Source organism: Salmo salar, chromosome 01, assembly GCF_965601325.2.
Source record: "Salmo salar chromosome 01, fSalSal1, whole genome shotgun sequence".
Classification (NCBI taxonomy): Eukaryota; Metazoa; Chordata; class Actinopteri; order Salmoniformes; family Salmonidae; genus Salmo; species Salmo salar.
The window spans coordinates 9,996,593-10,020,000 of record NC_138291.1 but is presented as its reverse complement, the minus strand read 5'-3'; the positions used below and the strand labels follow the sequence as shown (position 1 = coordinate 10,020,000).

The following is a 23,408-nucleotide window of genomic DNA, read 5'->3' as shown; positions in this document are numbered from 1 at the left end:
CACACACACACACACACACGCACGCACGCACGCACGCACACGCACGCACGCACACGCACACACACACACACACACACACGCTCCTAGAGTGTTGTTGCAGTAGTTTCTGTATTGATTATGGCTTTATCTCTGTGTCTTTGAAGTATTTTCGTTTTTAGCGTAGTTAGTACATCTGAGCACCATCCACGGAACATCGGCATCTGATAAATCTACAGAACAGTGATGGCGGTGTCAAATGTATCATGATGCCCCTCACCGTCCGCACCGGCCAAATCAACAGCCCCATTATAGATCCAGCCAGCCACCCTGCGGCCGACAAAACTCTACACACTGTACACAAACGGTCGTCAAGCCTCTGACGCAGCCCACAAGTGTTTTAAATATGCAGTTGACACTGCTGTTGTGGTTTTCCTCCACCCAGACCAAGCCTCTCTTCAAGGTTTTAACAGAGAAACGTTTCCTCCACCCAGACCAAGCCTCTCTTCAAGGTTTTAACAGAGAAACGTTTCCTCCACCCAGACCAAGCCTCTCTTCAAGGTTTTAACAGAGAAACGTTTCCTCCACCCAGACCAAGCCTCTCTTCAAGGTTTTGACAGAGAAACGGCAAAATTCATCCAGTGGTGTTCAGATAACTTTCTTGAAATAAACGTTAAGAAAACAAGAGAAGGAAATCGATTTGAGAAGGAACAGAACTCCACTACCCCCTACGAAGATCAATAGGGAATCAGTCTATAGAGTGAAATTGCAACAGAGAATGTTTTCTTTTACGCAAACTGAACTATTTTAATGTCGACCGCCATATCTTACAAATTTTCTATAAATCTGTTCTGCAGTGTGCTGTCCTTTGGTCTGATATGCATGCTTGGAAACAAGAGAGTGCCAGACCAAGTCAAGCTTCAGCGCTTGATTAAGACGGCGGGGAGGATAATTGGTATAGATCATGAATCAGCCGCCAACCTGCACACAAAACTCATCCTCCTAAAACTTGAAAGTATTTTACAGGATGGTGCTCATCCCCTTCACTCAAAATTCAGTCACAGCAGCAGCCGGACAAGGGGAAAGAGACTTCTTCAAAAGAAAATTAAAACAGATATGGGGACTCTTTTATTCCAACAGCCACTAGGCTGTATAATAAATAGTCTGTTGGTCCCTCGAGTATACAGCATATTACACTTTCACTTTAAATGGGTTGCTATGGCAATTTGAATGAATTATTTTGTGTAGTTTCTGTGTTTTATGTACTTTATTTTTAAGCACATGACCAAATGAATTTCCCCTGGAAAAAGTTGATCTGAGTCACAAAGGGCAAAGGCTTTTGTACAAGACAGCTTTATTCATGAGCTGTCTTGTCTTTCCGTCTGTCTGTCTGTCCATCCGGTCTGTCCTGTCTGTCCTGTCTGTCCTGTCTGTCCTGTCTGTCCTGTCTGTCCTGTCTGTCCTGTCTGTCCTGTCTGTCCTGTCTGTCCATCCGTCTGTTCGTTCAGATGAGGTTGACACCACCACAGTAACCAATCACCCCCACACCCAACCAAAGCCCTCCTCGTGGCCTCCAGCTGCTCCCACTTTAATTCACTTGGCATCCCTGCAGTAATGATTACAGTTGATTAATGCTCCATTGGAGACATAGGCCAGGGTAAGTCTCAATACCGCTTTCCACTGGGCCCATACTGCCTTTCGACATAGGCCTATAATAGGCTACTTTTAGTCATGAAAGTACACTGTGACTGCATGGGTAGATGGATAGATCTGGGAATTAACATCAAGATCAAGGTGGTGTGGTCTTCTTTCATGGCTTGTCCCTTTCGATTTGATAAGCACTACAGTCACCATCTGAGTAGGATTAGATAGGTTCTGCATGCTCCATGGCTCCAGGATCATTGGAGTGTTAACTTAACAGGTTACACTACAAACGATCTGAACTCACATTAGATTGATTTCCCATTAATGAAAACCAACCATGATGGTAGATTCTAGAAAATTGGCTTTGATGGGAATGAAAGGTGCATAACCCAAATCAATCACGATGACAAATATATCATGAGGAAGACATCGAACTTACTTACTGGGCCTTTAAATATACGATACTCAAACAAAATGGCCACCTAACCCAACGTGAAGGCTTTTTTATTAGACTATAAATGATTCCCTTGATGGAGACCTTCTTTAGATTCAGCTGTAAAGCCAAATCTGCTACTATAGCGGATGTTCTCTAAAGCAGAGTACACAAAGCCCACATCTCAGTGCTATAGCAGCTGCTTGGGGCAATGGAAGCACGGATACAACGACTGCCTGTCACAGCCCTGGTACCCCTGCGATCGGTTAGCCGATTGTACCGCTCACTAAGGTCACCTGGGCTCTCAATGGAATTGACTACTCCCACAGCAGACTGCTCAATAACAGAGAAAATAAGTCAGCCAACGGAATCAGAGTTAACACAAATCGGTGTTGTCCTCCCCGAAAGATGCTCCTTCATGAGGCAGTACCTTAATTAATTGTTTCTCAATATCTGGCCCCCGAACCGATACCGGTCTCAGAGATGATGCCAACCAGTCCCTAAGATGCCAACCAGTCCCTAACATGATGCCTTTCGGTTCCTGACCTGATGCCAACCGGTTCCTGACCTGATGCCAACCAGTTCCTGACCTGATGCCAACCAGTTCCTGACCTGATGCCAACCAGTTCCTGACCTGATGCCAATCAGTCCCAGAGATGATGCCAACCAGTCCCAGAGATGATGCCAACCAGTCCCAGAGATGATGCCAACCAGTTCCTGTGATGATGCCAACCAGTCCCTAAGATGATGCCAACCAGTCCCTAAGATGATGCCAACCAGTTCCTGACATGATGCCAACCAGTTCCTGACATGATGCCAAACAGTTCCTGACATGATGCCAACCAGTCCCTAAGATGATGCCAACCAGTCCCTAACATGATGCCAACCAGTCCCTAAAATGATGCCAACCAGTCCCTGAGATGATGCCAACCAGTTCCTGACATGATGCCAACCAGTTCCTGACATGATGCCAACCAGTTCCTGACATGATGCCAATCACTCCCAGAGATGATGCCAACCAGTTCCCGACATGATGCCAACCAGTTCCTGACATGATGCCAACCAGTTCCTGACATGATGCCAACCAGTTCCTGACATGATGCAAACCAGTTCCTGAGAAGGTTCTCAAGTGCTAATTGCATTGTTAGCTGTCCACAAGGAGGAAGGACCATTGCTTGTCAATCCCTGGTACAGGAAAGACCTTTGCTTGTCAATCCCTGGTACAAGGAAGGACCTTTGCTTGTCAATCCCTGGTACAGGAAGGACCTTTGCTTGTCAATCCCTGGTACAGGAAGGACCTTTGCTTGTCAATCCCTGGTACAGGAAGGACCTTTGCTTGTCAATCCCTGGTACAGGAAGGACCTTTGCTTGTCAATCCCTGGTACAGGAAGGACCTTTGCTTGTCAATCCCTGGTACAGGAAGGACCTTTGCTTGTCAATCCCTGGTATAGGAAGGACCATTGCTTGCCAATCCCTGGTACAGGAAGGACCTTTGCTTGTCATTCCCTGGTATAGGAAAGACCATTGCTTGCCAGAGCCTGGGCCTGGTACCAAAAAGGTTGAGAAACACTGGATCAGAAAGTCATAGGACTGTAGGTTAGAGAAAGAATGCACAAAACATTCTGTTTGTTTTGCCTCAAAGCTGAGACTTTTGTGTAGTGGCTTGTATCTATCTGGTTACCCTCAGTGTCAATACCAATCCATTCAGGATAGATGCTGTCCCAAGAAGTGTCCGACTCAATTAGAGAACCATCCATATAACTGCTCCTCTCTGCTAACACATCTACCTGTCCATCTACATTCCCCCAAATGGCTCTTGATATTCCTCACTGCGATTACCTTTCTCCAAAAATAACCAATGTCGTGACGGGTGAAGGGCCACATGTCTGCTTCTATAAGTGCTCGCTGATCAACCGAGCCTTGGCGGTTCGACCTAAGGCAGCCAGAAGGAAGTAAAGCTCTCTATTTTCTACCACAGACATTTCTGAGTAGATTTTTTTCAGGCCCCTGATGTCATTAATGCTGAACAACATAGCATCTTAACCTCCTCCTTTCCCCCCCATCCATTTCACCAGCTTCAGTCAGCCTCTGACAGATAATAGTTTCATTTATTTATTTTATTTTTCTGACAGGTATAGTTAAAGATGCATCGAGGAGACAGGAATAAAAAAGGGGCTGCTGTGGATGGTGCATGATCAAAGCAGAGTGGGACTCTATTTCTGTCTATGTATCCCCCTGTAATCTCATTAAAAATACAGCTCCTCTGCCTGAGGTATCTATCAATGCTGACTCACTCTGCTTGACTTTATATTAGCCCGGAATGGCAGCATCTGAGGTGAGATTGAGATGAAATGAATGAGAAATTAACAAGAAATGAAAGAGAAATGGAAAGGAATCGCCACAGAGGACTCATCTTTGTTGCTTCATAAGATTATCTCAGAATGTTGTCATATTTCTAGATTGTTGCCTCTCTGGGAGAAAATATTAACAGGCCTAGCTGTGTGATTGATATACATTATATTTCCCTTCAGTATGCCGGAGAGGCCAAACAGTAGAGCTCAATTGACTCGTTGAAAAAACGTGACTGTAAGCACTGACATGCAGCAGGGGTCACATGTCTCAGGACCAGTGAGTCACGCTATAGACTCCATTTCCACACAAAATCAATCTGGTGGTCTGGCTTCACTGAAAGCTTAGCCTAACAGATTAGCACAAAGTGCTTTCCAAAAAGGCAGGTTTAATAACCTAAACAAACTGTCTCTCAAATGTAAAATGCTCAAATCGTGGGCTGACACGAGTCTCTACAATCGTTCACTCTCTCAACCTATCTCTTTTTTTTTTCTCAAGGCCATGAACAAAGATCACAATTCATTGACTGGCTTGGAGGATGACACCCAAAGTTCATTATCCTCCAGATTCAATTTGTCTGAATGGTCATTCCCCGATTGAGAAGCTGTGAATCATGTCAGATAGAATTGAGTTAAAAACATATTGTAGGGTGGTCTGGGGTTGGTCTGGTGCAGGGATGGGAAACTTTGATAGCGGTGGGGGCCACAAAAAATCTGAACTCATCATGAGGGGAAGCAGTTGCTCACTGGTCTGCATACCCACATGTGCTGGTTTAAATCTAATTTAATGCAATTCTACTCATTTTGCCATGGGGCGGAGATGAACATTTTCTGTGTTACAGCTAATTTCTTGCAATTCTACATTTTTTCCAAAGGGTGGAGGAAAATGTTTACAGGTTTTAATATGATATGTGAGTGAGACTGAAATCAATGCCCCCCAGCAGTAATTCGACCATGATTACTAAGTTTAGATAACTGGCCGATAGACTAACTAACCAATATTAAAAAGATCTAGCTGACATGGCCTAATTGAGTGACTATCAGTGACTGACATAACAAGATAAGAAATAATTACCCATCCCTGGTCTAGTGGGTAACACCATGCACCACCTTTCAGCGCAGATCTGCCCGGTCCCATCGCTAATTAGGCACAAACACTCACATCGTAGCATCCAACCTAATCTAACCCAGCTGTCATTGTGAGGTGGTGGGTCAAATGACAGAGGTGTATTAGCCAATGAGCTGGACAGATTACAGTTTGTCCATTTGACAGAGGTGTATTAGCCAATGAGATGGACACATTACAGTTCGTACATTTGGCAGAGGTATATTAGCCAATGAGATGGACAGATTACAGTTTGTCCATTTGGCTAACGAACGCCCTTGGTTGATCAGCTGGCGCTTAGGTCTTATAAATAGTACGGGGTGGATCAGAGAGGGGCCACTCACATTTTTTTGATGACCTGTTTAAAAGAGGACAGAAGGAAAGAAAGGAGGACCAGAGGAAGAGATTCTAGATTATCGAGGGGCCCAACTGCCCCCCTGGGACCCCACTACATGTCCCTGGAGGAATACCCAAGAATCCTCCTGACATCAGCCACATCCTTCCTCAGGTCAAACAGCGGTCAACATGTAACAGCATTAGCCCACATGCCCTCCTCCAGTTTTACACCCTGCTGGCTTAGGGTTTCATTAGGGACCGGTCGGTCTGACATAGTCCCCCGTTACCATACTCCCAAGACAAACGTGAGGAAGCCTGGAAATCAAGGCTAGGTCACCTCAGAGATAGACTTTGGTGAATCTGGGGAGATGAAAGAGATAAGTGAAGCATTTTGTGGTGTTTACAAGGTCTGGTTGAAGTGATAGTAGTGCTGAGCTGTTAGTGCTTTTTGAGGTCGGTTCAGTTTCAGTTCGATCTAAAAAAAAGAATCGCGATTTCGGTTTAGAAGATTTTTTTAGACATTAAATGCACTATGTATTATGTGGGTTGAATGCTGTAACAACACAGAATAAACCTATTAACAGAAGCCCCATGATGGTAGTGACTGCCCATTACTGCTGATCACTTATTAACCATCATTTACTCACATTACTTTACTTTAATAAAATATTTCAGTTATTGTGTATATTACATTTGTTTTATTTGATAACTTTATTATTTCATTCCAAGTCATCATCTCATCTCTATAGAGCTGCTGACTATGCTGTCTGACAAAATCACTATTTTAGTAGTTCTTCAAAGTAAATAAGGCATACAGTACTTTTATGACTGCTGAATACCAACTATCGATCACTTAGATAAGGTATTTTCAGGTAGAGATACCTCGTGAAGAAACTTCTCTCTATGTATCGCCTCTTGATCACTCATTCTTCTTTCAGCTACATAGCAGGCGCAAAAGAAACACAGACCGGACAAAATAGTAGCGCAATGGATTATGGTAATTCAGATAAAACAAATGGATTTCAAATAATCAAACTGTCTGTCAACTAGTTGTTAAAATAAATAAATGATAACCAACATTTCGGTTAATCGCTCAGCACTAAGGGATACATGAAAACCAAGAGAGGCTGACAGGCTTGGAACCACTTAATTTTAGCACCTGCGGTTGGAGCCAAAAGGCCAAAGCCAGGAAACCCCATTAGCATGCAAAGTGCACCTTGCATGTGCATATATATTAAGACAGCGCTAGGAGCATAATAGGTTGTCCCCTTCTCAACCCATTCTGTCAAACCCCCTCTGCTCTGTCTGTACAAGGTCCCTGGAGAGAGGCAAACACTGGGGAGATGGGTGGACTGACTGCTGTTCTCTATATTTGTATTTTATTTAACTAGACAAGTCAGTTAAACTAGGGTACGCTAGCGTCCTACCTGGCCAACATCCAGTGAAATTGCAGAGCGCCAAATTAAAAAACAGAAATACTCATAAAAATTCAGAAAACATACAAGTGTTATACATAGGTTTAAAGATTAACTTCTTGTGAATCCAACCACGGTGTCAGATTTCAAAAAGGCTTTACGGCGAAAGCAAACCATGTGATTATTTGAGAACAGCGCCCAGTAGACAAATCATTACAAACAGTAACTAGCCAAGTAGAAGAGTTACACAAGTCAGAAATAGAGATAAAATGAATCACTTACCTTTGATGATCTTCATATGGTTGCACTCAGAAGACATTCATTTACTCAATAAATGTTTGTTTTGTTCGATAAAGTCTCTCTTTATATCCAAATACCTCCGTTTTGTTCGCGCGTTTTCTTCAGTAATCCACAGGCTCAAACGCAGTCACAACAGGTAGACAAAAAATCCAAATTGTATCCGTAAAGTTCATAGAAACATGTCAAACGATGTTTATATTCAATCCTCAGGTTGTTTTTTTCCTAAATAATCGATAATATTTCAACCGGACAATAACGTTGTCAATATAAAAGGTAAACAAGAAAGGCACGCTCTCGGGATTGCACATGAAAAAGCTCTGTGACACTTTAGGGTCCAGTCATTCAGACTGGTCTTACTCCCTCATTTTTCATAATACAAGCCTGAAACAATTTCTAAAGACTGTTGACATCTAGTGGAAGGCATAGGAACTGCAATTTGAGTCCTAAGTCAATGGATACTGTAATGGCACTGAATAAGATTACCACAAAAATAAAAAAATCCTACTTGTGGATGGATTTTTCACAGGTTTTTGCCTGCCAAATCAGTTCTGTTATACTCACAGACATTATTTAACAGTTTTGGAAACTTTAGAGTGTTTTCTATCCAAATCTACCAATTATGTGCTTCTGGGCCTGAGAAGCAGGCAGTTTAATTTGGGCACGCTTTTCATCCAAAATTCCGAATGCTGCCCCCTACCCTAGTGAAGTTAAGAACAAATTCTTATTTACAATGACGGCATATGAACAGTGGGTTAACTGCCTTGTTCAGGGGCAGAACGACAGATTTTTACTTTGTCAGCTCGGGGACTTTATCTAGCAACCTTTCGGTTACTGGCCCAATGCTCTAACCACTAGGCTACCTGCAGCCCCGTACTGTAGGCTATAGTCTAACCATCCGATCTCAGAGTTCTGTCAAGCGATCCAGTCTGGCAGTGCTCTCTGAGGCAGAACCCACCACAGCAGCCTCCTTTTCCCCACACGTACACCCACCCCCCCCCCCCCCCCACACCCACACACAGACCCCGACCCTCCATTCCCCACCAGGCTCAGTGGCACGAGACCAGAGGAGGAACACAGAGGAGACCATAGCATTCCTCTCCAGAACTTCTGTCAAAGAGCAAACAGCCACAATGCAGGCAGAGAATTAAGGAAGGGGATACTGATCCCATCTTGCTCGATGGTTATCACTATATGGGTTGGGTTGGGGGGATACATTTGTCTATTAACAGGAAATGCACGTTTTATAGGCACTGTGTGAAAAAGCAATCTGGCCTCGTCTGAGAAGAGACATTTATCAGACTGGTATAAAAGCCAACAAGCAAACAAACTAATCTGTACGCCAACCAATTAAACAGGGCTCAAATCATCCCGTTGATTGGTAAAACTAGACACTAACAAAGAAAAGGTACAGCTGGTACCATGTGTTGCAATGGCCGCACAGCGACTGGTAACAGTGCACGATATTGGGATCCTGTCTCTGTCCAGATGAAGAACTCCCTCCCCCCTCTCTACATTCATCATCGCTGCATCCCCTAGCACCCACTCCAAGCCTCGCCCAGGCTCCAGCTTACGGTAAGTTACTCACTCCCTCATAGAACACAGAAAAAAAAAATAGCAGATGCATAGAAAATGAGGCAGCCTTTTTCTGCTGAGTCATCACCAGTCTCTACGGGAGGAGGGTACAGCAGAGACCTGATGGCAATTAAAGACACACGCACACAAACAGCTTATTTAACCTTTATTTAACCAGGCAAGTCAGTTAAGATCAAACTGTTATTTACAACGACAGTCTACCCCCGGCCAAAGCCTAACGACGCTGGGCCAATTGTACGCCGCCCTATGGGACTCCCAATCACGGCCGGTTGTGATACAGCCTGGAATCGAACCAGGGTCTGTAGTGACGCCTCTAGCACTGAGATGCAGTGGATTGCTCTACTCTCTGCTTTGACATAATGCTCTTTTCAGTTGGCCGATTGGCCAACCTTTTCTCCCACAAACAAAGGCTTTGTGTACAAATGACAAATGGCAGGGAACTTTGGGCTTATTCAGACAGTGTTGTTGTAAGAGTTGGGATTTACATGGTGTGGAAACCAAATGAGAAGAGAAACACTGGACAGTCAAGGACATTCCAGGCCAGATACAGTGCATGGGACTGATCATATGTCAAGCAGTTGGCTTAGAAGAATGGCCCAGAAATGCAACCTTGTTGACAAAACTATCCTTATAGGGGCACAAGAACAGCATAAAAGATAAGTAAAACTGAACTAGAAAACTGAACTGGTATTTGAGGGGAAAGACTGATCCGCCAAAAGCTACCTGAATGCTTTTGAAAATGAATTTCTTTAGGGCGTTGCAGCATTGCAGTGTTGCGGCATCACTACAGACCCTGGTTCGATTCCAGGCTGTGCCATTACCAGCCGTGACCGGGAGTCCGTTAGGGCGGCGCACAGTTGGCCCAGCGTCATCCGGGGGGGCTTTACTTGGCTCATCACGCTCTAGCGACTCCTTGTGGCGGGCCAGGTGCCTGCAGGCTGACCTCGGTCGTCAGTTGAACAGTGTTTCCTCCGACACATTGGTGTGGCTGGCTTCCAGGTTAAGCGAGCGGGTGTTAAGAAGAGTGTTTTGAAGGATCATGTTTCAGAGGACGCATGACTTGACCTTCACCTCTGCCAAGACCATTGGGGAGTTGTAGCGATGAGCCAAGATTGTAATCATGAAATTGGAGGAGAAAAAGAGGGGGTAAAAAATAAATAAGAATGAATTTAATTGATCTCATTCTCTTTATTCCCTTAGATGGGATATTGAAGGTTTTCTAGATATATTTCTCTGTAAACAACCACAAGCTAAGGGGAATCATATCTCATAGCTATCCATCTACTAAACTGGGTTTATTTCCCATATCTCCCTGTAATTTCTATTTGTATTTATTATGGATCCCCATTAGCTGCTGCTAAAGTGTGTGTGTGTGTGTGTGTGTGTGTATGCATGTGTCTGTGCCAATGTTTGTGTTGCTTCACAGTCCCCGCTGTTCCATAAGGTGTTTTTTTATCTGTTTTTTAAATCTAATTTTACTGCTTGTGTCAGTTACTCAATGTGGAATAGAGTTCCATGTAGTCATGGCTGGATGTAGTACTGTTTGCCTCCCATAGCCTGTTCTGCACTTGGGGACTGTGACGAGACCTCTTGTGGCATGTCTTGTGGGGTATGCATGGGTGTCCGAGCTGTGTGCCAGTAGTTCAAACAGACAGCTTGGTGCATTCAACATGTCAATACCTCTCATAAATAAAAGTTTCAGCCAGGAGAGATTGACATGCATATTATTAATATTAGCTCTCTGTGTACATCCAAGGGCCAGACATGCTGCCCTGTTCTGAGCCAGTTGCAATTATACTAAGTTATTTTTTTGTGGCACCTGACCACACGACTGAACAGTAGTCAAGGTTCGACAAAACTAGGGCTTGTAGGACCTGCCTTGTTGATAGTGTTGTTAAGGAGGCAGAGCATCGCTTTATTATAGACAGACTTCTCCCCATCTTAGCTACTACTGCATCAATATGTTTTGACCATGACAGTTTACAATCTAGTGTTACTCCAAGCAGTTTAGTCATCTAAACTTGCTCAATTTCCACATTATTTCTTACAAGATTTAGTTGAGGTTTAGGGTTAAATAATAATAACAGCAATCAACCAATCAAACCACTCAGCTCTGGGAGATACTCTCACCAGCATGAGGTTAATTATATCTGGTAAGATTAGAACTGGGCAATGAAAATATGGTTTTGATTTAGAAGGTGAAGCCAGGACATGTGATGGGCCCTGGCCTTGGTGTGGGGTAGTACGCAAATTCAGAGAAATACATGAGAATGAAATAATTGTGCTCACCGATCATACTAATTTAATTCATCCACCGGTCATAATAGTTTCAGTGAAACATACATAACAGTTGGCTTACTGGTCTAACTATTTGCATATTAAATCCAAATAGCAGATTGGAATAATCCTGTTAGCTCCAGCTTTAGTTATAAACACACCTTTGTTTCCCGTAGACTTGTGCTGAATCCTTTTAACATCAGGGTTGTGTTCATTATTACATGAAAATAAAAAGGTTTAAAACAGTTTTCTAGTCCAGGTAGTCACTCTCAGTTCTGATCCCTTGTCCTTGGTCTTTCTGTTGGTGCCTGATGAGGAAAGAGGAGATACCTCCTCAAGGTTAACCAGAGCACTAAAGAGTTTCTTCCCCAGAATCCTGCTTCTGAAAATTTGATGAATTATGAGCCCTCCTGCTTCCTGTACTGAACTGCAAAGCCCCAGCAGTAGCCCCACCTCTCGCACCAACATTTCCACACATCCAATAGAACATAACATTTCTATCACGTTCTTCCACTGATATTCATATGCATGAAATGCAGCTCAGGGAATGCTTGTGTGGAGGAGTTGTCTACCCCAGCATGTGTTTCATGACCTCGTTATCTGTCTATAACTTACACATTCACAGTGCTAGAGGCGTATACTTCCACCCCCCTCACTCCACTGCTATTTCCACTCTCCCTTTCACAGAAGGGAACATTAGGAGGAAAAAAATGTGGCAGCATTATTTACACTATGTATTTCAGACATACAGTTGAAGTTGGAAGTTTATATACACCTTAGCCAAATACATTTAAACTCCGTTTTTCACAATTCCTGACATTTAATCCTAGTACAAATTCCCTGTCTTAGGTCAGTTAGGATCAGCACTTTATTTTAAGAATGTGAAATGTCAGAATAATAGTAGAGAGAATTATTTATTTCAGGTTTTATTTCTTTCATCACATTCCCAGTGGGTCAGAAGTTTACATACACTCAATTAGTATTTGGTAGCATTGCCTTTAAATTGTTTAACTTGGGTCAAACGTTTTGGGTAGCCTTCCACAAGCTTCCCACAATAAGTTGGGTGAGTTTTGGCTCATTCCGTTCAGTTACAGTGCTGGTGTAACTGAGTCAGGTTTGTAGGCCTTCTTGCTCGCACACACTTTTTCAGTTCTTCCCACACATTTTCTATAGGGTTGAGGTCAGGGCTTTGTGATGGCCACTCCAATACCTTGACTTTGTTGTCCTTAAGCCATTTTGCCACAAATTTGGAAATATGCTTGGGGTCATTGTCCATTTGGAAGACCCAATTGCGACCAAGCTTTAACTTCCTGTTGCTTCAATATATCCACATAATTTTCCCTTCTTATGATGCCATCTATTTTGTAAATCGCACCAGCCCCTCCTGCAGCAAAGCACACCCACAACATGATGTTGCCACCCCCGTGCTTCACGGTTGGGATGGTGTTTTTCAGCTTGCAAGCTTCCCCCTTTTTCCTCCCATCATAACGAAGGTCATTATGGCCAAATTGTTCTATTTTTGTTTCATTAGACCAGAGGACATTTCTCCAAAAAGTACGATCTTTATCCTCATGTGCATTTGCAAACCGTAGTCTGGCTTCTTCCTTGCTGAGTGGCCTTTCAGGTTATGTCGATATAGGACTCGTTTTACTGTGGATATAGATACTTTTGTACCTGTTTCCGCCAGCATCTTCACAAGGTCCTTTGCTGTTGTTCTGGGATTGATTTGCACTTTTTGCAACAAAGTACGTTCATCTCTAGGAGACAGAACGCGTCTCCTTCCTAAGCAGTATGACGGCTGCGTGGTCCCATGGTGTTTATAGTTGCGCACTCTTGTTTGAACAGATGAACGTGGTACCTTCAGGCATTTGGACATTGCTCCCAAGGATGAACCAGACTTGTGGAGGTCTACAATTCTTTTCAACTGTACTTCAACTGTATATTTTTGCCTGCGCTTTACACTGTTTTCTGTGTGTTCCATAGTGAATAAGGGTCGTCGTGGGTTGATGACACTGTGTTCCATAGTGAATAAGGGTCGTCGTGGGTTGATGACACTGTGTTCCATAGTGAATAAGGGTCGTCGTGGGTTGATGACACTGTGTTCCATAGTGAATAAGGGTCGTCGTGGGTTGATGACACTGTGTTCCATAGTGAATAAGGGTCGTCGTGGGTTGATGACACCGTGTGTTCCATAGTGAATAAGGGTCGTCGTGGGTTGATGACACTGTGTTCCATAGTGAATAAGGGTCGTCGTGGGTTGATGACACTGTGTTCCATAGTGAATAAGGGTCGTCGTGGGTTGATGACACCGTGCATTCCATAGTGAATAAGGGTCGTCGTGGGTTGATGACACCGTGCATTCCATAGTGAATAAGGGTCGTCGTGGGTTGATGACACCGTGCATTCCATAGTGAATAAGGGTCGTCGTGGGTTGATGACACTGTGTTCCATAGTGAATAAGGGTCGTCGTGGGTTGATGACACTGTGTTCCATAGTGAATAAGGGTCGTCGTGGATTGATGACACTGTGTTCCATAGTGAATAAGGGTCGTCGTGGGTTGATGACACTGTGTTCCATAGTGAATAAGGGTCGTCGTGGGTTGATGACACTGTGTTCCATAGTGAATAAGGGTCGTCGTGGGTTGATGACACTGTGTTCCATAGTGAATAAGGGTCGTCGTGGGTTGATGACACTGTGTTCCATAGTGAATAAGGGTCGTCGTGGGTTGATGACACTGTGTTCCATAGTGAATAAGGGTCGTCGTGGGACGATGGAAGAAAAGGCAGAATACTACGACGAAAGGAAACTCATGGCCATGCTCTCTCTGTATGTACTGGATGATACACAACATGAAATGACTTGTTTGATGAAACAGCTGTTAACTTGTCCAGTGTATCTGTTTTACTGGACACTTACACATGAATTAATTATACTGTTATTACATTTGAATTACGTAGGCAAAGATCTTATGGGTTGAATCAGAAAATATATCACTTTTACTTTCAGTCCCTCCATGTATTCATGGTGCTGCTTCATACTACCATGAACCAAGCCCCCCTTTCAGTGAGACTATCATCACACTGTGGATAAAGGTAGCTGTGTTCATTTCATCATCAAAAATAGTGACAAAAACATATTTTTCTGGGGCAATTGATGCAACTATATCTGACTAAACAAACCCAGAAAAAAACTGTAACTAAACAAAATACATTTTTCATTTCAGTTGACTAAAACTGTGACTAAAATCTGACTACTAAGTGGACTGGACAAGAGTTTTTGGAAAGATTGAGAGGTTTTCAGTGATAAGCACAATTAATATTAGCAGCACAGATGAGCAGTGCTGTTCTGTTCAGCAGTGGGAAGGATATGCCCCACCTGGCACACACAGCGTACATCAGCTGGTGAGCTGCGGGGGACAAAGCGATGAGTGTGGGCAGACAGGCTTCGCTCTGGCTCCGCCTCCAATTATACACATCGCGCAGGCCACTCTCTTGCTTCTCCGTAGCTAACCAATCACCACCAGCCTTCTAGTTAGCTACCCTTTGCCTGGTTAAGAAACACAAGCTGCTTTACGAAATTATTAACAATAGCAGCATTAAGTTTAATAATAAAACAATAGTCTAGCTCTGTTTTTCTCTCCCTAAGTATGGAAAAGTAGGCTGTCTTTTTAAATTGTAGTATCACTCAACCCTCCCACTTTCTCCACTGCATTTCATAGACAGGTTCTGTAACCAATGTAGCCAAGTCTCCTTTTCCTCGGCTTAATTCTAGCCCTTACCATTCAAACGATATGACCTATAATACCGTTGCTACTTTTTTTTTTCTTTCTATCGTACATTTGGCGGGCCGCATTTTACACTCAGGAAGCATATCGAGGGCTGTTCTAAAACTAGGCTACTTGGGGACCGGACCGTTAAACATTGGTTTAGGCTACACCTTGTTCTGTCATGTTCCCTCATTAGCTAGCTATAGCTAACAACCTGGGGATGCGTTCAGCAGGACGCAACGTTTTGGAACGTTCAGATAGAAATATGCTATGTGGAACAAACATGCCTCTCTGACATGATGAATAAGGAATAATGTCAGCTCTATTCAGGAAATTTCCATTTGCAACATTTGAGAATGTATTTCAACTGAACATTGCTATGGTAACATTACCAGTAGCCTATATGCAAACATTTGGTGGCACAGAACGAAAGGAAAAGGGATAGCAAACAATTTATTTCCACTACACTATATCTGACTGGCTGACTGACTGAGTTAATGACTCAGACTTGAACTTGAACACTTGGACCAGGTTTCGAGCACTGGGACTCGGACCAGCCATAGGAACTCGTGACTCAACCATTGGTGACTCGGACATCGAGCACAAGGGGACTTGGGACTCGAGATTTAGTGACTCGACTACGTCACTAGGCGAAACAGTTATTAGCTCCCGTTCAAAGTCATTAGCCCCAGTTCTACTTCTGGACATCAGTGTAGCGTCTGGGGAACGGTGATGACAATGTTAATGACGAAGGTGCATCCCATAGTGACGGAGGTGCATCCCATAGTGACGGAGGTGCATCCCATAGTGACGGAGGTGCATCCCATAGTGATGGAGGTGCATTCCATAGTGACGGAGGTGCATCCCATAGTGACGGAGGTACATCCCATAGTGACGGAGGTGCATCCCATAGTGACGGAGGTGCATCCCATAGTGATGGAGGTGCATTCCATAGTGACGGAGGTGCATCCCATAGTGACGGAGGTGCATCCCATAGTGATGGAGGTGCATTCCATAGTGACGGAGGTGCATCCCATAGTGATGGAGGTGCATTCCATAGTGACGGAGGTGCATTCCATAGTGACGGAGGTGCATCCCATAGTGACGGAGGTGCATCCCATAGTGACGGAGGTGCATCCCATAGTGATGGAGGTGCATCCCATAGTGACGGAGGTGCATTCCATAGTGACGGAGGTGCATCCCATAGTGACGGAGGTGCATCCCATAGTGACGGAGGTGCATTCCATAGTGACGGAGGTGCATCCCATAGTGACGGAGGTGCATCCCATAGTGACGGAGGTGCATTCCATAGTGACGGAGGTGCATCCCATAGTGACGGAGGTGCATCCCATAGTGACGGAGGTGCATCCCATAGTGACGGAGGTGCATTCCATAGTGACGGAGGTGCATCCCATAGTGACGGAGGTGCATCCCATAGTGACGGAGGTGCATTCCATAGTGACGGAGGTGCATCCCATAGTGACGGAGGTGCATTCCATAGTGACGGAGGTGCATCCCATAGTGACGGAGGTGCATCCCATAGTGACGGAGGTGCATTCCATAGTGACGGAGGTGCATCCCATAGTGATGGAGGTGCATCCCATACCACTTTGCCAATACTTTTGCGCCACTGCTTCTCTCTCTCTCTCTCTCAAATGAAAGGGCATTTAGTTGACTAAAATGGCCCACTGCTTTCGTCATTTTGACTAAGACTTAATATTTTTGTCAAAACTACTAAGATTAGACAAAATTTTAAAAAATTGCGCCAAAATTAGCACTGCTAGGTAGTGTACATTGTTTTCTAAAAGCAGATGATTCATACATCACATGCCAAACAGACGGTTGCCATTACATAGGTAGTATCATTTCTGAACTGGCAACAGTGAGGGCAGCTACATCCACTCAGCAGCAACACAAGTCTACAGTTTCAGACAAGACGCTCCACAGACCCCAGGAGCAGAGCAGTTTATGGCTTCGTATTGTACAACAGAAGCGACAACGCAGAACATTAGCCGTGAACCCATCTCCGAACAGGAAGAAAAGAAGGGCGGTTAAATGTAGACATCCTGACGGTGCCTTAACAGCCCAAACAGGTTTCTTCAACCCGACCTGCCCTCCACCTTTTGTCTGTCTGTTTTTGTTGGTTTGTTGCTAACCCTAATCCCGTTGCATGTGCTTGCATTAATGGCTTTACATAAACCAAAAAGGGGGGAGGGAACTGTGCCACTCTGTTGGTGTGCCAAGTACCAAACTCTTGGCGACATTGGTGATGCTGTGGGCAGTGCCAGCACTGCAGGCCCTAGAGGAGAGGGGATGTAGGGCAGTGACAAGGATGTCTGGTGAAATCTGAAGGAATAAGTCCATCTTATTGCCAGGGAAAAACAGCGAATTCTCTGGATTTACCAGTTCGTAGTCTATTGGCTGATCATTCATAACAACACTAAGTGAATACGACCAGCTCATCCACTGTCGGTATTAAGTCAGACACCAAGGGATAGTAACAGCAACAACAACAACAAAAAAACATCTTTAATCCATCTTCGTTAAAGGCTGAGGTGTGGAGGATACATTTGATTTGATACATTCGATACTGTAGATCCTCTTCTTGAAATACAGTTCCCTGATAATTGACTACTGCACTACTAATGGGGATAACTCCCCTTAGCAGCCCATCTCCTCAGGACAAAAGCCTGCTTTTCTAGTTTGCCGAGTCGCTGACCCAGTCCCCCTGCCATTATTCTGGTTGGCTGATCACTAACACATGAAGCGTTCAAGAACAAAATGACATCACTTTTACAGGCAGTTCCACAGCTGGCCAGCGCACCATTGGGTGATCTCAGAGCCTCCAGACTACACACTTACCCAATGAGTGTGTAGTTGGAACAATGAGGCCCTCTCGCCTGATATGAACCAAGCCCCTCGGTCAGTATGACAGTCTCAGTGAGAGAACATTGGAAAATCCCTGGCAACAGATTCACAACAGCTTGGCATGTTTCGTCTTCTGGCTTGTAAGAGGGAACAGGACTTTCTGAAGTAATTACAAACCGTGTTAGGCAGTGTTTTGAAGCGCTCGCAAGCTTTTCGCTTACACAGCAGCGTCATTACCCACTACAAAATTAGAAAATGCCAACCACGTCAGACTAGGGCGTGGTTCTGTGCCAATTGGGAGACTTGAGAACATTCAAAACCCAGAGACTTTAGTATATATTTTTATGTGTTTGACAACACCGTTATAGGTGATTTTGACTTGACACTTGTACTTATTTGATCCAATACTTCTGTATGTGTGTTAATTATTAAACACCCTTTAGTGACAGCAAGTAAACAGTATGTCACATTGCAGTAACCTTTCTTCTTTCAATCAGATTACAGGATCATTATTAACAGTGTAAAAGGTCAATGTCATTCTCGGAGGAGGAAGCTTTACTTCTTTTTATCCAGCTTGACACCTGTTTTTCAGGTTACCCAGCATGCCTAAGTTACTGTTTGACATTATCAAGTCCTGCACACCACACAGCACACTATCAGTATCATTTTCCAACAATGGTAATTAAGTTCTATAACGTCAACCTTCTATAACTCATTAACCATACACATTATTAGATGATGTTTGAGTATTCTGTTTATTTTGCTCCAGGGTTCAGATCTAGGATCAGTTTCCCTATCCAAGTCCTAACATTAGCCATTAGTGGGCGAAATGCAACATTGAAATAAGACCAGCGTCTAGAGGCAACCTACTCCCTTTGGCTCAGCAGAGCTCTAAGTAAGTATGTCAGACAGTGTCTCCTGTATCTGGGCAGACGTCAGGCTGTGTTGATAAGAGAGATTGATTGGTTGTGACAAAGTGATGTGTCATGCACCTTTACACACTCTACTAATAACCTGCAACCCCAATTCCACTTCCTGTCTCCAGCCATCATCACACTTGAACTGTCCAGTATACAAGCTGAGGACAATCAGCACATCCCAATGCTTTATAAGAAGACAAGAGCCACAGACCAAACTGAAATGGAAACCAGCGGTGAAAGAGCAGACCTTTGTTTATATCCCTTATCCTTTTCCTCATCCATATGTTTCGCTTTTTTTTCCTGCCGGTTGACATTTTTGCAGAGGGTGTTGACAATCCTTCGACCCAGATTCTTGACAGAAACATTTCCTCAGAAGGTTTTGAATTATATCTTTTATTTCCAGCTCTGCATGGTTAAACTCTAAATTGTAATATTGTTCCCAGCTATGTCTGAATTCGGTTCATGTTATAGCCTACAATCCCATCTATGTCTTCCACATAAGACAGCATCTACTCAGCACCAAGGGTAAACATTCACTTTCATCAAAGCCTTAAGTCGAGTTTGAGCTCTATAATAGCCTCACGCCTGCATTAACAGCCCTGCCAGCAGGGACTACCTCTTCGGTGTTAAGTTTAAACAGGCAGTGGTGACATCTCATGTTAAGCACACAGACAGATTGTTGACCAGAAGGAGATTAGTTTACCGTTACAGAACTGCAGCAGCGAAGAGGTGTCATAGAGGCTGCTGTAGCTGGAAAACCCGTCCTCCATTCTGGACTTCTACCGTGCTCCTCCACTCCCTCCTCTCTTGTTCCCTCTCTCCTCCAGCGAGTTCCCGTTACTTTCGCTTGCTTGCTACCACCAAGGCTCTTCCTCTATTCAACATCCAGTTTTCCCGGGTCAGGCTACCCGTGTCAGTTAACATGGCAACCCATTCACTATGATTATGTCACGTGAACTCAGACTCTCCTTTTCTTTGAATGGTCCTGAGGACAAACTCCAAAAGATTAGAGGGTGAACCTCCGGGAGAAGTTCAAAACACAGGTTCTTGCTCCTCTTCTCCTCTCTCCTCTCTCCTCTCTCCAGTTGCAGCTGTGTGGCGTTAAACCGTGTGCTGATCTCAACAAGAAAAACAGATTTGAGAGGCTTGAGCTGTAAGTGGAGCTCTGGCAGCAGAGACTGTGTGTGTGTGCGTGTGTGTGTGTGTATGTGTGTGTGTGTGTGTGAGAGAGAGAGAGAGAGAGAGAGAGACAGCGAGCGAGCGAGAGAGAGAGAGAGAGAGAGAGAGAGAGACTGTGTGTGTGTGTGTGTGTGTGTGTACGAGAGAGAGAGAGAGTGTTTGTGCGTGTGAGTGTGAGTGTTTGGATAATGCCTTGGACAGAGTTCCCCGGCCCGGCCTTTCACGGACTGTGGACGAGTGAGAGCAGAGGGGGTTGGGCCTCTTTCAAAACACAGATCCTCCCTCTTGCCTAGAGAGGACACAGAGTGTGAGCGAGAGAGAGTGAGCGAGAGAGAGTGAGCGAGAGAGAGTGAGCGAGAGAGCTAGAGAGAGGGAGAGGGAGAGAGAGAGAGAGAGAGAGAGAGAGAGAGAAAGGAGAGTGAGACAGCCTATGATCACCAGAAAGGAAAGGAGTAAAGGGAAACAAGGAAGAAGCTAGGTTGCAGCTAGTAGAAGGAAATGAGATGTAGTAAGTAAGAAGCTGTGTTGTTGTTCAGCTCTTCTAGCCTGCTGACAGAAACCTTCCTGTCAGAATAATAATCCCAAAAGAGCCACTGATACGAGAGAAACTGAATGGATATTAATAAATATAGAGTAAAGCTCTTTCTCAGTCCCAAAGAGAAGAATTCAAGCGAAGAGAGTAATCCAAGAGAAGAGAGGAATCCAAGAGAAGAGAGGAATCCAAGAGAAGAGAGGGATCCAAGAGAAGAGAGGGATCCAAGAGAAGAGAGGAATCCAAGAGAAGAGAGGAATCCAAGAGAAGAGAGGGATCCAAGAGAAGAGAGGAATCCAAGAGAAGAGAGGAATCCAAGAGAAGAGAGGAATCCAAGAGAAGAGAGGGATCCAAGAGAAGAGAGGAATCCAAGAGAAGAGAGGAATCCAAGAGAAGAGAGGGATCCAAGAGAAGAGAGGAATCCAAGAGAAGAGAGGGATCCAAGAGAAGAGAGGGATCCAAGAGAAGAGAGGGATCCGTCCATTCAGGAGAAAAAGAACAGAAACAGATGGAAGTGTAACACAGAGAAGAGATGGAGATTCGCTGAGACTAGCAAAGAATAGGGACTTCTATTGTAGAAGAGTGTCCCGGTCTACCGGTCAGAGTTCAACGGGTAGATAGAAATAGATGACGTAGAACAAATATGGCTCTCTGACAAGCGGAACAAGGAATCACATCCGGTCTATTTGTGACATTCCTATCTGCAACGTTCCACAATATTTGGCTCTGGAGGCAGACTGGGGCAGAGAGGGATTTGGATCACAAAGTCACAGAACAATGTGAAGCCACATCTTCCCAATCCATTTTCCCAAGAAGAAGAAGAAGAAGGTGGTTGAATACAATCAGCATTGTTATTATCAGCCTTCTCTGTCTTAAAGCAGACAGTGTAATCATCAAAGAAGATGTACAGAGGGAGGGAGGGAGGGAGGGAGGGAGGGAGGGAGGGAGGGAGGGAGGGAGGGAGGGAGGGAGGGAGGGAGGGAGGGAGGGAGGGAGGGAGGGAGGGAGGGAGGGAGGGAAAGTGCCGCTACATTTTGACTGGGGGTTTTCTGCAGCTGTCAAAGAAGAGATAGGGGAGGATGAGAAGGAGGGAAAGGGAGGGAGGGAAGGAGGAGGGAGAGGGAAGAAGGGAGGGAAGGAGAAAGACTGTCTCTACATTTTAACCTGGGGCTCCTGACTGCAGCCGTCACGGGGGAAAACCTCTTTCAATTATTCATGCACCTGGTGTGGGATGGAAAGAAAAATATATGCATAAAGATGACTGTGACCTATATTTACTTCTCAAATACTCCTCGCACTGTTCTGCCTCATGATAGGAAACAGGGCCAAAAACACAAGAATGAAAGCTTTAATGATAGATGCAAGAAGGGACAGATCTCAGATCTGTTTCAACCTGGACTGCTTTGTCTCGGAGCATGTTAGTGATTTGTTAGGGGCTTTTCTACTGACTCTAGAACAGACCGGGGCAAGGTATCTCTGGTGGATACTGGTGGTGGAGCGTTCTCTTCTATTTCCCCTCAAGGGATTGCACTGTGCACTCTGTTCTGTTCCACCTAGCTAGTCTATTACACAACAGGATGAAGTCCCTCTTAAGACTTCTATTTTCTGGCAACCTACAGGAGCGAACAAGGCTCCCCTGTGTAGTGCTTTTATATCAGAGATGTTAGAAACACTACTGGATCTGTCTGTATCACAAACGTTGCAGTGCTGCCTTCACTCGTCCATGTTTTTCCTTCTGCATCACAATATGAATGATGGGGGACACCCTTTGAAAGATGTTTATCTGTCTGTCCAAGTTCATATTGATCTGTTTTTCTCCTGGCATAGCGGTATGTCATACAAATTTACACACACAACAAATACCAATGTACACATATGCCTACGTATAAAACACAATGGTACGTATTTCCTTTAGATGTCCTCAACTGAAAATTACAATATTGTCTGAGGAAAGCCTTACTGTGGCTAAATTAGAATCCAGTCAGATTAGAGTGTATATTCTATTGTAGCTCCCCCAGTCTTTATAAGGGCAGTTGTAGATTAGGGAAGGAGAGGGTGAGGTAATACGATGGTTGGGTGAGGGGAAGTGAGGCAGGGGTATCCCGCGGGTGGCAGCTGGAGGAGGGATCTACTCCCCCTCACCCCGTTCCCCCCCACCTCGCCCACTCACCCCGTCCCCCTCACCCCATCCCCACCGCCCCATCCACCACCCTGTCCCCTCATCCCGCCCCCCTGCCCTGTCCCCTCACCCCGTTCCCCCCCACCCAGCCTGCCCACCCCCACAGCTTTGGGGCAGTATTAGACAGGGCCCACCAGTCTGCCAGTGGGCCAGGATTAAAGCCACAATCAAAGGTAGATGGCTGTCCAAGAGGATTAATCCCTTTCTCTATGATGTACCTACCATCTGCCTGGGGGCTGATGACCCCAATGTGTTTTTACTAGGGTGCGTCACAAAACTAAGTCCCCCTAGCCTTAGTCAAACATTGGAGTCATTCTCAATTTGTCCCGTTTGGAGAGATCTGAGGGCACCCAATATGCTCTAAATGGATCTCTGCCAAAATGTCTGTCTTTGTGAAAAGGTTTTTCCCCAAGTGTTCGGGTGTTACTGGGGTGTGTCACACAAATTGCCTAATAGTCAATTATTTGGCCAACCCTAGCCTAGGGACGAGGCTAGGTCAACCCCAATGTGTCTGTTGGAGATCTGAGGACACAAATT

General features: G+C 44.6%; 1 protein-coding gene across 5 annotated transcripts in view; it reads right to left on the bottom strand.

The window, feature by feature from the left end:
• The window catches only part of LOC106608927 (echinoderm microtubule-associated protein-like 1), an 89,573-nt gene that overhangs the window by 38,599 nt on the left and 27,566 nt on the right, over positions 1–23,408 (bottom strand). The window contains exon 1 of one of the 5 annotated variants that reach the window (XR_014381030.1): positions 19,685–20,379. The exons of 1 other annotated variant lie outside the window; for it this stretch is intronic. Coding sequence is in view for 3 of the 4 variants with exons in the window: in XM_014207284.3 (XP_014062759.1) it covers positions 19,685–19,751 (67 nt within the window). In the remaining variant the exon portion in view is untranslated. Of the gene's footprint in view, positions 1–19,684; positions 20,380–23,408 lie in introns of those variants that run through there. 3 more of the 5 variants (XM_014207284.3, XM_014207194.3, XM_014207360.3) reach the window with 3 other exon arrangements.